At 40.5% G+C, this 15,814-nt stretch overlaps 1 protein-coding gene across 2 annotated transcripts in view; it reads right to left on the bottom strand.

Moving 5' to 3' along the window:
- Window positions 1–4,426, bottom strand: part of NKAIN3 (sodium/potassium transporting ATPase interacting 3) — a gene marked incomplete at both ends in the record, with an annotated part of 372,746 nt that extends 368,320 nt beyond the window's left edge. For both annotated transcript variants that reach the window (XM_082752335.1, XM_082752334.1), the window contains one exon: window positions 4,373–4,426. In XM_082752335.1, coding sequence (XP_082608461.1) covers window positions 4,373–4,426 — 54 coding nt within the window. The remainder of the gene's footprint in view (window positions 1–4,372) is intronic.
- Between the last annotated feature and the right edge of the window lie 11,388 nt (window positions 4,427–15,814).

Genomic DNA, 15,814 nt, shown 5'->3' with positions numbered 1-15,814 from the left:
TGAATTTCTGGTGTATGGAGTGGCTAAAAAAAAATATCTTCTAACAATTTTGTAAAATAAACCAAAACCAAAGCAAAAAACACTTATTGGTGGTTGTTACTCTTTTGTTTCTGATAATAGAGCTCCTCAGAAGGATATTATCTCACTGTTTTTGGATTTCAACTTGTAAAGACGAAACTCAAGCAGTTGTGCTGGATGCAGCATATTACTTCTAATTTAACATTAAGTGCATTCACACATCCACAGCACAAGTGCATCAGCCTCTCAGGCACAGCTACTAGGAACAGTTACATGATTTGGGGGTGTCATCTGAGTCACCTGAGCAAAACACCACTCCCCCAACAGTATGTGAAGCATCCTGCTAACAGCATATTGTTCAGGGTTGAAATCCTAAGTCCCCTCCATCTCTGTTAGGACAACGTGCGCTCCCTCATCCTTTACCAGTGGACAGATGCTTCATCTGCTGATCAATGGGCCAGTGATTCTGTTACCAACATAAAAAAGATGCCACAATTTACCGGTTCAAAGATTTTACTTTCTCAAATTTATCAAACCTCTTGAACCCCTGAGCTGTTAAGTGAAATAACTGTGATCTGTCAGTTCTAACATACAAGCACGGACAGGCAAAATCATAACATTTTCAGAAGGTACGTTAGCAGAACTTAAAGTTTCCACCTTAATAAAACATTTTTGAATGAGATTAAAATCTATGCATGGCAAATACCACTTCCCCACATAACTACTGAAATTCCACTATGTATAATAATAAATGGGGAAACATTACCTTTTAGTTTAATGGATACAGCCTCAACCCACAAAGTAAGAATTTACAAGCGTCAGTATAATTAATGTTAATGGCAATCACAAACATAAACCTTCTGAATATTAAGAATTTGTTAACATGACCAAGTGTACTCACCAGGCAGTCACTTGGTCAAACCATTAATACACAGAAGCTTTTTATTACCTGTGTGGTCTGTTGGCACAAAAACTGTTTGGAACGCAACAGGTTAAACAGAGAATAGACTCCTTTATGCCAACAATTAGGAAAAACATACACTTTTAAATCTGAATCTATATAATGAACACAGTGCAGCAAAGCCCAAGGAAAAACAAATGAAATGCGATTTTCAAAGCAAGGAAGCTTCCTTAGCACCTTCCATTTATCTTCCCCTCACTGCTCTGAAAATCTCATTCATGACCTCTGTTGTGTACAGTTGTTTGTGTTTGCATATCTGTGTACTTCTAGGTACCAAAAACTTCCACTTTCTGTAAAATGAAATTACCCTGCAATGGTAGTTACTCAGAAACACATTTTCAGAGCAGCATGAAGGTTTCCACAGTGTGACACATATTAACATCAATTGGATTCACACAGCTAAATCTCTCTGCAATTCTTTGCCAATTTACCCCTTCCAGAATTTAATATTTTTTGAACTTGCTTTATTTTCCAAACATTTTCCTGTTACAGTATTTTATGGCATGATGGCTACTCTAACACAGGCACCATCTCTGGCAGCTGCTTTAATTTTCTAGTACAAGGGAGGCCAACATCTCTGACTTCTGATGGCACTAGTAAGACTTATGGCTGTAATCCAAAGGGCTCATATATCCTTATGATATATTTTTCAGACATATACATAGCTCCTAATAATCCTAATGACAGATTTATGTGCAAAACGATATGCACACACTTCTGAGTTCTTAGCTTGACAACTTTGGAAACGGCATATGCTTCACTCGGGAAGAGCAAGATATTGACAGAGATCACGGGGTTTAAATGCATGGGGGGGACAGGGAGAACACAGTACTGTTCTCCTTCCACAAAATTCCCTTGGCTTCCAGAAGGAAGAATCAACCTGCAGAGGTGCAAGGCAACTGTTCAGGAAACCCTGTGGTTAACAGCTTTTCCTGCAGTGATGCCACCCAGCCCACCCTCTCTGTGATTATTTCCAGAATCCTGTACCACACACAATGATAGGGATTCACTTTGATGAACACGAAGAATGAGATTATCATTAAATGATGTAAAATGAACTACAGAATGTCCTTGGGATTAGTGGATTCAATATTAAAATGTATTTACTATAAAATGGAAAAGCTGTCAGTCAGAAATAGACATTTTCATGAATCAAAACACAATTGAAAACTGGTGTTATTGTCATTCCACATCAAAGTCCCCCAACAGACAAAGAGCATTGAAAATCACAAACAAATCTTCTTGAAGTTTACACACTTTAATGCATTATTGTTAGAGAACGAGTATTTTATACACTGTCATGCAACAACCATTGTTTGTTTTATTCCAGCAATATGCAGAGTAGGCAAAAGTTAGAGAAGAAGCCAGTTTCAAAGAATCACAAAGCTGTGCTGCAAGGCCACTGCATACTGTGTATTTCTTTCAAACAAGAAGCAAACCTTTGGTGTGAACACGTTTCCAGGAATTTGGCTTTTCACTTCACCTCATTTTATATCAAAGAGAGCCTACACAGTATCTGTATGCTACTGAAGGTGTTGCCAACTGTATTCTATAAGATCTGTCTTCCTCAGGTGACATCTAAAGGTTAATCCTAAGGTTCAGGCAGAACTGCTCACAGACCCTTTTCTGACATGACTAGAATATGACTAGGAGGAACAATTTTAAAATATATGCCCAGCTTTATCTTTTCCTAAAGTTTTTACTCTAGTTGTATAAATCACCTGTACTTTTGAAATGCTAGAAATTAGCACAGGTATTTTGCTGTTACAGTACTTCATCTAAACGTTGTCCACACGCATCTTTCACCTCTCCATAACCGGATGCAAGGTAAAATAAATCTCGCCTAATGACAGTAATGTCTGGGATGTAGTTCTGTTGTGCATGCTTTATACCCGTGACCTCTGAGATGTTAGAAAAAGATCTAAAACCGCCCGTGGTGACAACTTCTACAGGCACAAATTGAACACTACCACCACTGAAATCACGGAAAGCGCCTGAGTTCACGTGTACCAGATTACACCTTGGATGTAAAACATGACTTCTTTTTTTAAATAAAGCAAAAGCATTTTGCCAGACAGGCATTTATCAGTGCCTAAAAGATATGGATATGACAACCATGGAACATTACTATAAAACAGGTAAGTACAGCAGAAAAAGCTCCATATTAAAGTCATTTCTGAAAGTTGTGAGATCATCTGATAGGTCTTTTATAAAACAGGAATCTTTTTCTGAAAGTTTTTATATGCATTTCTCTGCGGATTATGGTGGCTATTCACACTTTACTTCAATTTTTATAGCCTCCAAGTAATTCTACAGCATAGTAAATACAGTTATTATAACCTTCGTAACCGGTAGAGGGATATATTTGAAGAAAAAGGGGCTGTTTCTCCTCCCACACGCACTGAAGTAAATCAGGAGCAATTCTCCTGCAGTCAATGGGAGAGTATCTGTGAAACTGACGCAAAACAAGAAAAAAACAAAGCCAGAAACGTACAAGCAAAGCTCTCCTAACCCTATGGGCACAAATTGCAGGTCTCCTCTGCCTTCTGGTGAGGCTGAACCATTGATGCATCTATCCCACACTTTGCTCCATCCCGTGAAAGGGAATCTCAGCAGGGTCCAGACTCGCACTGAGCACAATGGAGGTAGGTACAGCAGCTCGGGCAGGCTGAGAGCCTGGCATAAAGCCCTGAGAATGAATGAGGATTGTCAAGTGAAGTGATTGTACGCGTTGCATTTCAGCACGTTGCCCCTGAAACACAGGGCGTTTCTGAGCGCTGTAACAGGAAACTAGGAAGATTAGAAAACGATTTAGGGGAAAAATAAAAATAAATAAATAAATAAATAAAAAACAGTAGACGCATCCCACTTTTTTTCTTTACAGACACAAGGACCAGCACTCGTCTTAGGGAAAGATCATGTGGCAAAACGATGACTCTGAGTCACTAGAAAAGAGAAAATCTTTTAAAACACTCTCGGGACCAGGGACGAACTGTTAAGGGAAGAGCACTATTTTATCATTCAGCTAACGAGCCCGAGGAAGGATGATCACCGCTCGGTGCGGTTTCGCCTTGACAACTCTTTCTCCCCGAAACAGATACGCCAACTTCGGTAAACAAAGAGCAGAAGACGCATTATCCTCCCTCCCGCCTCGGGAATATTTAACGAGAAGAAAAGGAAACCCGGGAAAGTCGCGGACGGGCGGATTTCGCCCTTCGGGAGAAGAAAAAGGGAGACGGGCAGAGGATGGCGACGGCGTCCCCGAGCACCCCCACACGGCCGGGGGGGAGGCTCCCCGGGGGGACACCGCCAAACTTCGGGGGTCGCGGGGCGAGGAGCGGGGCCGTCCCCCTTCGCCGTGCCCTGTGGAGCCGTGCCCCGGAGCTCACTCACCAGCTGCAGCGAGCAGAGGAAGATGAGCGTGCAGCGCCCCGTGCAGCAGCCCATGGTGGCAGCCGGCGAGCCGCCGCCGCTCCTCGCTCGTCCCTCCCGAGTCGGTGCGGCCCCGGAGGCGAAGCCTTGCAGGAGGGGGTCACCGCATCCGGACAGCGCTGCCGCGGCCCCCTCCCCTCCCCTCCACCTTCTTTCTCTCCCTCCCCTGCTTCTGTGCAAGGGGCGGCGGAGGGCAGCGCGGCCCCGCGGAGGAGCAGCCGGCGGCGGGGGGCTCTGCCCGGCTGCGGGGAAGGGGCAGGGGCCGGGGGTGGGCGTGTGCGGGGCGGGGAGGGAAGGGAGAAGAAGGGAGGGGAGGTGTGGGCGTGATGGTGGGGATGGGAGCGGTGGAGGGCGGGCGAGGGGAGCTGAGGGTGTGGGGACGGGGCAGCAAGGAGCAAGGAGCGGGGCGCTTGTTGCGAGCGCCCGGGGAAAGTTCAAGGGACTCGGGCGGCTGAGGCGGGGCCCGCAGGAGGGGCGAGGCTGAGGCACCGGTGCCCCGGCCCCTTCCCTCGTCCCGCGGTGCCCGGGTGTGTCAGGGGCTACTTTGGGGACCCCCTGCCCGGGCTAGGAGCCCGGGTGGCTTCCTGCCCTCCTCGGTCTCCCCCTGAGGCGGCGCCGTTGTGCCAGGGGCTGGCGGTGCCCGGCTGAGGGGCTCGGCTCCCTGGGGGCTTCTCTGTTGGAGAATAAATAAATCTGTAAATAAATCTTTTCTGAGAAGGAAAAAGGAACATTTTCTGCAAAGAAATCCCCTGTGCGAGGAGAGGGGTGAATAAACCACAGCTCTGCGGGGGCCTGCCGTGGGCAGCTGAGGAGAGTGGGGTCTGTGGAGGTACCGCAGTCCCCACATCTACCTAAACACTTTGGCCACAGATGAGTGTTGTTTGTGGGGGGTAAAATAGATTAAAAATGCCCATGCTGTCTTAAAAACGTTTTTACACATGGATGATATGTTAACTACCCTGCCTTTTTCTCTCCAACAAAGTATGGATAAATCAAATGACTTCTTAGAGGCATTAAGGCGTTTACCAGAAAATGCTTTCCTACAGCCTGTTAGTAGCTGCTGTTCCGTGATACGTGAGCTTCTGCCAAAGAACACTGAAGCCTGCCCAGGGAAACAAAAACTATCTTATGTAAGGCATTTATACAAGGTATCTGGCTGCTATCTCTATGAAATGTACAGTGTTGTATCCATAAATTATGTAGAACTTTTGAGTTATGCATAATGGTAGTGACAGTCAAATAATTACAAAATTACCCCAAAGTCCTATTGTGTCATACTACATTTGGAAAGCTGCTTTTTATGCATTTTAAGTAGGAAAGCATTTGTATAGTTTTATATATCAAACTGAAAGAAAAAAAAGGAAGTCAGACAAATAAGAACCAGGTTCTGCTCACCCAGGATATATATTTGGTTATCTACGTGAAGAGTAGAAAATAAACCCCACGTTGCACAATATACGAAACTTGAATAAAACAGCCTGATGGCTTTTGAGATAAAATTCTTTCCAGAGCTAAACTTCAGTAAAGTTACATGTTCTGGGAACGTATATTTTGAAGGACGAGTATTTGAAGGTATGCAAGTAAATTGAAAAGGTGATAGTCGCCAAAAATATAATGTGCCAGCTGAAACTGGTAACATTTATGGATAATTGATTTTCTATACAGAGGGCTTAGAGTAGGATCTCTGGACTTCTTTGAAGTAGTTATTAGACCAGAAGTTTTTAGTTAAACAGAGACTAACCATAAGAATTGTTGGGTGGGTAGGAACCAGATAAAGGAAGTGACAAGAGCTGCTGCTGAATGGATTTTACTTGTACTCACCTTAGTCAGCCCCTGCTTGTATGTCAGTGGGATGAAGTCCATAACTCTTCCCCTCTCTCTCCCCAGGGGGAGTACTCTTCTGGGAAGTAGGTACATCTTTACCTTTCCTTTTCGAAAGAAAGCAGATATCTTCCAGTACTATTGTAGTAGCTGATGTTAACTCATGTTTTTGTTATGGCAGAGCTGCCTGAAGACCTGGGTAAGATACGCAAGTCACTCTTCACCAATCTGTTGTTTTATCAGCCCGCAGAACCATGTGGGTATCACTATTTTAGCAACAATCAGTGTTCAAACTGTCTTCCAGATAATGAGAGAAGAAAATTATAAGAAAATTTCTTTTCAAAAAAAAAGAGAGAGAGAGAGAGAGAAAAAGCCAGTAGAGGTTATTTTTGTATAGACAGTTTAACTCGCCTATTTTCACAATTTCTAATCTCTGTGTGTTACTGAACTTGAATTCCAGAACTGATAACTTTCAGAGCATGTAAAAGTAAGTCCCAGAAATGAAATCTAAAGAGTGTGTGGGGGGAAACAAAACTTCTCCAAACCACCTATATCCTTGCCTAACCTTGTAAAAGATGGTAATTCCCATCCTTCCTGAGAGACATTTCACTGAGATCTACTAATCTCTAACGTGTTGTTTGCCTGCTCTTGTTCCTGAAGAATTTTGCAATCTCTGTCACCTAGCTATCCAAAACTGATCCTGAGATTAAAAGGTCAATTTTCTAAAGCAGATTTTTCTTGAGTATAAGCTTCCACAAACAAAAAACTGTTATCTGGTCAGGGAAGCATTAAAAATGCTAATTAACAAGCAAATGCTGTAGAACATGACTTCCACATGAGTACAAGTATCTAAGCTGTATATTGCCATATAGCTAAAAGCACTAGGCATAAACAGGAGAATGTCAGTCAAAAGGAGCTTAAAAATGAAGTATGATTACAGGAAGGCATAGGATTCTAAAAACTTATAAGAGAATGCAATATAAAAGTAATATATACAAAGCAAAGAGGAAGGGCTGTATTTTATAGAACTGTCTACCCATGAAGTCCGTAGAGGAGCTGATAGTCAAACTGTAGAAACTCATTTCCAGCTTCATAATTAGAGAGCCCTAATATAGCGCTGTGCATGCCAAGTAGGTAAAAAAAATAAAAAAATAAAAAAAAAAAAGGTGTAAGCACTAGAAAGCCCTGTGGACTAGCTTAATGCCTAACAAGATGTGCTGTATGGATGCAAATTTACTTCACTTGAAAAGAAAACTTGTAGTCAAAAGTTTGATGATACATTTATGTAGATATGGCCATACCCTGATAGAATTGTATGATTCCATATGCTAAAACTGTAATTGTAGGCCTTCAGAGCTTTGGCTTTTAATCTCACCATATTCAAAGCAGAAAAACAAAGATGTTTACTTTTATAGAAAATAGCCTTATAAATATCTGTAAGAGATATTACAACTTTGTAGTAGGGACTTTTATTTCCTCTACATTTATTCCTTGATTCTGATATCCTTCAGAATCAAGTATCCAGAAAATTTTATCTTTAAATAAGTAAAACCATCAGAAAAAGATGTAAACTTGAATGGACAAAATAAAATTCATAACTTTTGACCGTCCTCGTAGCTCTTCAACTGTGTATGCCATTCATCCAATTGTTTTAATCGTCTGCCTGTACTAGATTATTTCTCAACCTGCATCAAATTGGTTTTATCCTTGATGTAGGCTTTAGAAGATGCATTTTGTTGACTATGTTGGTTGGACAACAAGAACAACCAGTCAACAGAAGAAACACTTCCCTTATAGCTTGACTTTGCCATCTTTGATGATGATGAATATTATTCAGAGGAAATTATTGATAAAAATGAATAAGATTTTCAGAGGGTAACCCTAATCCTGGAAAGATTTATGTAATTACCTAATTTCAAACACAGAGTCGCCCTACATACTGTGCAGAAGCTAGGTAAGTATATTAGTACTTAGTAAGTTAGTAAGTGCTTAGGTAGTAACATTAGTTAGTAAGTCTGCAGCCTCAGAGTTAAGAACAGATTCTCATGGCCTCACATTTCACTTTTAATTTTGGTTTATAATGCAGAAAGACTGGAAATTAGAAGCTTTGTAATTAGGTTTTAAGCTTTTCCATAATGACGAAGGATACAGGGAGCAAAATACACTTCCATACAGCTATCGACAGGTCACACTTTCGGCAGGCATGCATTGTAATAGGTAGAGAAACATTCCCCTGCGTATTCCCCAAGCAGTCTTGAAATACCTCAAGCAAACTAGAAAACCCATGAAATTTAATATACCTTTAAAGACAAATGAGTGTTTCAAGATATTATCAGTGTTTTTCGTAAATCCTATTTTCAATTTTATCCTTCTGAAGGAAGATATACAATCTAATTTTTCATTTCGGTGTTAACACCTGCTGCTAGGAAACTGTATTCTTCGTTAAAGCATAAGTACTTTATGGAATGGAAATCTACGTTCATTGTGAATGATTGTTATTATCATTCCAACAATAATGTTTGAAATGATCAGGCCCGGTGAGGGGAAGCAGGGTCAGACATAGCCTTGGGATACTGAGGAGATGGAGCTGGAGGCAAGCCCTGCTGCAGCATCACTGGGGCAGGAGCTGGCAGTCCCAGGGGGCTGCCGTGAGGTCCTGGGGCCTGAGCAGGGTGGAGGGAGCCTTGGGGGTGCACAGGGCTGGCAGTGCCTCTTGGCCATTACAGTGTGAAAGGAATTTTGAAAACAGTGCTTTAAGTACACAGGGTGGCTCCTTTTAACTTATCCTGGTTTGACAGCAGTAACTGTCCAGTTAGGCTTTGTTTTTTTTTTTTTTGTTTTGTTTTGTTTTGTTTTGTTTTTGGTTGGTTGGTTACTTTGATTGTGCGTGTGCATGTGTGTAATGCATGCTATACCCATGTCACTATAACCAAGAACAGCCAGACTAAAGGTGAAGCAACTGTCACTTATATTAACTGCAGAAACAAAAGGCTGACAAGCTTTTGTTGTTGTTTGCAGGTCAATAAGTGATTCATTCTGAACCATCCAGTGTAAATAAACATTTACAATCACCAGTTTTAGCATGGAAAACTTGAGTGGAGGTACAGTAACAAAATGTGCTGTAAAAATACACAGCCATTAAAAGATGGCTATTTACACAAAGGATAAAGGATATTTACACAATAAATGAAGTTTTTTCTACCCTCAGAACATTTTCTTGGTTACAAAAATTTAAGTTTGGGTGAAGCATATCCATAGATGGATGCAGAATATACACAGAGTATTTTTACTGACACTTCCCAACAAAAATAAACAGAAACTGCTAATGTAATGGAGAATGTGCATTTTTCCCCTCTGAAACCATGAACAGCTGATCAGGTGTCCAGCTGCAGACTGTGAAAACAAACATTTGCAATTATCAGTATATTTATTCATCATTGTTCAAAAATCTTTCAGCTCTCTCATTGTGTATATGTGGAAAATTATGGGGGATTTTCCTTCAAAATGCAAAGCTGAATTTATATAATCTGAAATGGAGTACAGAATGGATTGCTTTCCTTGGCTTGCTGAGGCTCTTGCATTAGGTTTTTAAAAGATGGCACTGATACCTGCTGTTATTCACAACCTAGGGTAGTCTGAAATATTACTGTGACACTTACTGCACTCGTGCTCTGCTCAGCTTTTGTGACCTGGTGAATGAGATTTTGGATCTGGGCATCAGTGATAAGGCCTCACAGGTCACAGCACAGGTTTTGCCACAACGGAAAATATGGGCGGTATCTCCTGTTCTCGATACGTTCTGAACTCCCGCTGAAATCAATGGGAGTATGGGCAAGCACTGAACACATTACCAAGGCCTGAATAGGCTGAGATGACAGGTTGTTCCACGTGATTGTTTTAAAGTTTCTGTTGTCAGCTTTAGTAGAGGCAATATTTTTCTCTGAGTAATTCACACTCATTTTCTGGCTATTTTCAGACATTAAATGTCAGCTTTTCATAGGAAAGGCAAAACTGACTTGTCCGCTTGATGCCAAATAACAAAATTGACCTAAATTACAGTTATTATATTTGTAGTTTAAAACACATTCTTTTGTTATGTCTACGAAGCTGAAATATTTTAACTCAAGTTTTCTTTTTCCACAGTGTGATAGGTTGCCTTTTGGATAAAGCCTGTGAACAGCATCCATTCAGGCCATGAATTTTGGTTCAGGGAAACTAAATTCTGATTTTTTAAACCTCTTGAGCCAGTTGTACCCCTTAAAAGAATGCCTAAGGAACTAGATCTGCATTTGACACAAACTACCCTAACTCCATTACTCTCAGGTGAAATGCAGTGATATACTCAAATGACTACATAAAGCTGCCTTAACATTACACAAACCATACTCATGGTAAACACCTCATGTCTTTTTCTGCAAAGCCATCATACAAGATTCTGGGAGCAATGAACTCCTGCTTATATAATTTAATTGGTGTTTTCTTTTTTTTATAAAAGTATTTTTTTGCCATGTTAATTTTTTCCTTTCAGTATGCTTATAGTATAAACAATAACATTCCAGGAAGCAATTGTCTCTCCTTTCAATTTCTCCTCAAAGAGAGCAAATTTCTGCTTGCTAAATCAACCTGATTTACTAATTAACATCTGGATCTTATGTGCACGCTATGCACACACACAATAATTCCACAATTATATTATATTAGCTATTTAAGGGCTCATCTAATTTTACTCTATACATAATCCTTGAAAATGAGATTTGCATAAAGTAATTTAAAATAGACAGGGCAAACTAGAAGTATATAATTATGTGTCGCTCTGAAATAAATACATTTTCAGTTTTCAATTTCCATAACTGAGTTCATTGGAACATAATTTAGACTATGAATATCTGAATTAATAACAAAATGACGGTATTCTACTGTCCTGTATGTACTTGCATGGAATTTACAGACAGGGTCTCCTTTGTTATACTTACTGGGCTACCTGCGGGGACAGTAAACCTTAATAACATTGAAATGATCTTTCTCTAGGAGCTGCAGGAGAGGAGGAGGCCATTCAAGGCTATTAAACAACCAACTTAAAAGTTATTGTCAAGATCTCTACCACTTTCAATGTGGGAAACAGGCTCCTAACCTTGGTTCTCTAAATTTGATGCTTGTACTAAGCTGACATCTACAACGTACATGTAAATATTGTCCAAACATTCAACCTCTTTTTTGGACTCACCATTAGTCTGAGAGCTGCCTATGACATTATTTTTGGAGTTCAGAATTTATGACTACGTGCTAATGATTCACACATAGTGAGGTAAATCCACTCACTCTTTGTTTATCAGTTTCCTGCATGGTGTAGATATATTTCTGTAACCTAGCAATTCTTTTATAGATTTAGGATTGCCAGTGGGTAAGCATGCTGTTCATACATACTGGTAACACATATTACTAAACATAAGGATTTTATCCTGTTTGCTAATGTTGTATAAGCCCAACGCCAGGGGGCTAGTGACTACACTGGAAATTTTGTTTACATGAATAAAAATAAATCAAATCTTCTCCACAATAAAGTAGAGCTGTTAAATGCATAAGAATAACAGTAATAGATCAGTTGAATGGAAGCTGAATGAGTTCCAGAATCTGACAGCACACACTCTGACTGTTAAACATAATCATCTGTACTATATACTGATCAAGAAGGCAGTACTGATGCATTTTCAGCTTGGGTGACCAGTACTGTCTGAGGAGTTGGGTAACTGGTTACTTTAATACTAATAAAAGTCACACTTTTTGCATTTGTTTGACATTCCTGAAAGTTACAGGGCTGTGCTTAAAGTTAAGTATGTTGTTGGAAATTTTCTCTACCACACTAAGCTCTTTACTTGTTTTAAGGACACTCTTAAATATATATATATATATATATATATATCTCAGTCCCAGCAATCAGTGAGGAATATATCAGACAGTATTTTGATGATGCCTTTATGCTGGGAATTAGGAGGACTCCAGCCAACAAAGGAATGAGATTCTAGAGCATCTTTCCCAAAGGGCTATTGGGAAAAGACCATTAAGTCAATTAGTTTTGAAATGCAGTTGACAAATTAATGAAGGGAAGTGGATGACGCATAACCACGTGCAGTACTGGGACTCTATGGGGTACCAGGAAGACCCTTTGAGTTATAGAAAGCCATCAAAAATTCTTATGTTAAGGCAGTATCACAAGGGAAGGGAAGATGTGTCAGAGGCAGAAATCCATTGTGTCACCAGGGATAATTTTACACAGACTGCAGACAGCATAGCTGCCGCTAAGCATCCTGTCCTAAGTTAGGCAGTCCTCCAGGATGCTCAGAAGAAAATGAAATCAACTTTAGTGAACTTACTTGAATGTTCCTGTGAACAAATAACAAATAATGGCTGACTCATACTTGAGAAAAATGGCCAGAGCAAGCAATTCAGGAGCAGTGCATAAACTCCAGTATAGCTACATAAAGAACTCACTGAGTAACACTGAATAATAGGCCAGCACATAAAAATCAGACTGTTTGCAGATAAATTTCAATAGGGAAAAGGGAAAAAAAAAATGCTAAATTCCCTGAATAAATGTTTTACTGCAAATAATTTTCCCACCTCTAATGAAGAGAGTTTGCTCTCGCAGCAGACAGAATAGGGCTGTGATGATGGATGATATCTTGGTCACTTAAAGCTGTAAGGACATTCTCTTCAATAACTGATTTTCACCCACCACCAAAATGAAAATTGTCATTTTCTCTAAATCATTTAAGATTACAGGAAGTGTACAGCGCAAACAGAAGCTGGGTCATGCAGGGAAGACAGGAGCAAGCCATCAGCTAAGGGGGCCTCCTTTTGAGTCCTGGGCAGCGCAGGAGGGAGTGGTGCGAGCCTCCCCCATCCCTGCCCCCATCACTGCTGCAGCTGCAGCTCTGCCTAAGCCCTTAAGTGTAATTCCAATTTGACAGCTTGCATGGGTGTGAATACATTTAAGTAAAAAAGAAACCCTGCCAACCTCAGATGAATTAAACAACTGTGGCACACGCTAGGCCAGACTCTCTAATGCACTGCACCAAATTTGCAGTGCTGGGGCTGTTAACTGGAGCCCCAGATTATTTTTAATACCATAGTTAACAAAGCTATCTACAGATGCAGTGACTGCTCTAGATGTTAAAATGTTTAAGTGCTTTTGTCTGTGATTGCTCTTTGCAATGGATTTTCGTATAATGCTTTAAAAACGGTAATGAGAACCATGTTTTCAATTGCATTTCTAGTATCAGATTCTGCTGTTTAAGAACATTTTCTGATATGTCTTGGTATATTTATATAAAACTTAAAGGCAGAGTCTGTGTTTTGCTAACTAATCCCTGTTTGGCTCAATTAATATCTCAGGGTTTCCATGGTAAACACAAAAGCTAACCTTCAGAAAAGTTTTTGTGTCATTTTAAATGGCTCGTGATTCTGCTTTTTTATCCATTTGCCTATGTAAGGGAAAAAGAAGGGGTTAAAACTTGGGAACAAATAACAATTTGTATAATGTTTCTGCCAAAGCCAATGGAACCAGAAATATCTGTGTCTGTCACTTGTTTGCTGAATCAAATATTTCAGAAGGAATGTAACAGGTTTATATTTTCAAATGTCACTATTCAATAGAAAATGTCATCTTTTCAGCAGGAACATGGAACTTAACAATATCATAATGAAACTGCAGTGAACTTCTGGGTATGAATGTGACCTACCTGTGGTTCATTCTTCATTCCTCTGAAGGGTTTTGTTAGCCCCAAGGAACAGAAAGGTAATGTGAGCCAGGCTGGGGACACACAATGACTCATCACAGGCAGCTCTGCTGCTCTTTTGCTGAGGGAACCCTTGTGGTTCAAATGGTATAGTAAATACCGAGATCCGAAATAAGTGTATGATTTAAGATGAAATGTTTGCTCTTATGTAAACGTGTTACCAGGTTTGATCAGCTTCTTTTTTTCTAGCAGAAAATGTATCATTAAGAAGGTGGTAAGAGAGGAGCAGCTGTGTAAAAAAATAAATAAATAAAAAATAAAATCTTTTCATTCAACAAGTTCTGCTGCATTTGGTGAGGTGCTCTGCTCGTTAGTCTTTCTTTTGGATGGGGCTTTGAAGCAAAGTACCTAAAGTCTGGATGGCAGAATTGTGCAACTGTTTTTCATGTCTGTACATCCACCTGCTCCCTGATGCCAGTAATATCATTCTTTTGATCAGGTGCATCTCTGGGAGCCAAAAAAAGGGAGCAGTCCTTGCATTTTTTGAGTATGCGCTTGCAAGGAAACCACTAACACTGCATATGCAAAAATTGTTCATACACATATTTTAAAAAAGCTTACACTGTGTTTATTCCTTTGAAAAGAAAATTCCATGAAAAGTGTGTTTTCTTTGTTAGGTATGATCAAGGAACATGTTTCCATTGTTGAACATGGATATAAACTTCATACTCCAGCTTAAGCTTTAGATGACAATGGCTACTTTTATTGAACACTTTTAAATAAAAGTGAGGTTTGGGAGATAGGGACCACTAAGAACAGAATAATAGCATCTTTTTTAAGGGCATTTGAGAACATTATCACATTTATACCACATCTTTATGAAAAGTGCAAGCCAAGAATAGCAGCCGTACCCTTTGTCTGCCTCTAAATACAAACTGCTGCCTTCCCAGTTGCTCCCTTCGTTTGGCTGACAAAGGTGCTCTCATAGCTGAACAACAGACCAATTTGAATGAATCTGGAGTGAAACTAATGATTACTATTTTTTTCTCTCGAGTTAAGTTTGAAGGGAACCCATTCTCCCATTTAGTTCATTGCTTGGCAATGCCAACGCTTTAGCTGGCAGCAGGCGGGGAGCAACATCCCAAGAGCAAGCGTTTGGGAACACAGAAAGGGCAGGGCTGTTCTTTCTGGCAGCAGCGCTGTATGCTGCTTGCAGAATTGCATTGTTTAAACATCCCGTCCGAACTCTGTTAGCTTATTTCTGCTTATGCTAACACAACCAAAGCAGATCAAGCTACCCTGAGTGGGAGGCTCAGACAAGGCAATCAGAAACTGCACTGTTACAGAGACTGGAGTGTTCATTAGTAGTGAGGTCTCAAGTAGTAAATTGGCAGTTTAAAAGCCAATCGTGGTGCAATCAGTAGTGCAGCTTTTTTGAAGAGGTGTGGAGACCAAGTCCAGATTTGTGCTGCAGCTGGTTAGCACTGCGTGGCTGACACAAAGCAACTCTGAAGCTGGGGCAGCCAATTAATGCAGAGAACCCGCATAGCGTGTCTTATGCCACTGCTCTCCTGGCAGCTGGTATTTGTCTCCTGCAGTCAGACCATGCCTAGATGTGACTGTCTTAACTGTCCCAGGGGCCCTTATTTGTTGGTACAATCCCGAGTTGGTATATCTCATTTAAAATTGCCATAAGAGCAGAGTTGGAGGGCGCGCACGCATTTCCAGGCTGCTCCTCTGAGTGAGCTGTGCTGTTTGGATGCTTGATTTTTCTTGTTTCACAAATATGCCCACTAACAAAGGAAACTAAGATAAATACTTTTCAGTGAAATAAAATGATCCCCTT

This window comes from Aythya marila (genome assembly GCF_965140915.1).
Source record: "Aythya marila genome assembly, chromosome: 2".
NCBI classification, from domain to species: domain Eukaryota; kingdom Metazoa; phylum Chordata; class Aves; order Anseriformes; family Anatidae; genus Aythya; species Aythya marila.
This window is presented reverse-complemented; position numbering and strand designations above follow the sequence as displayed.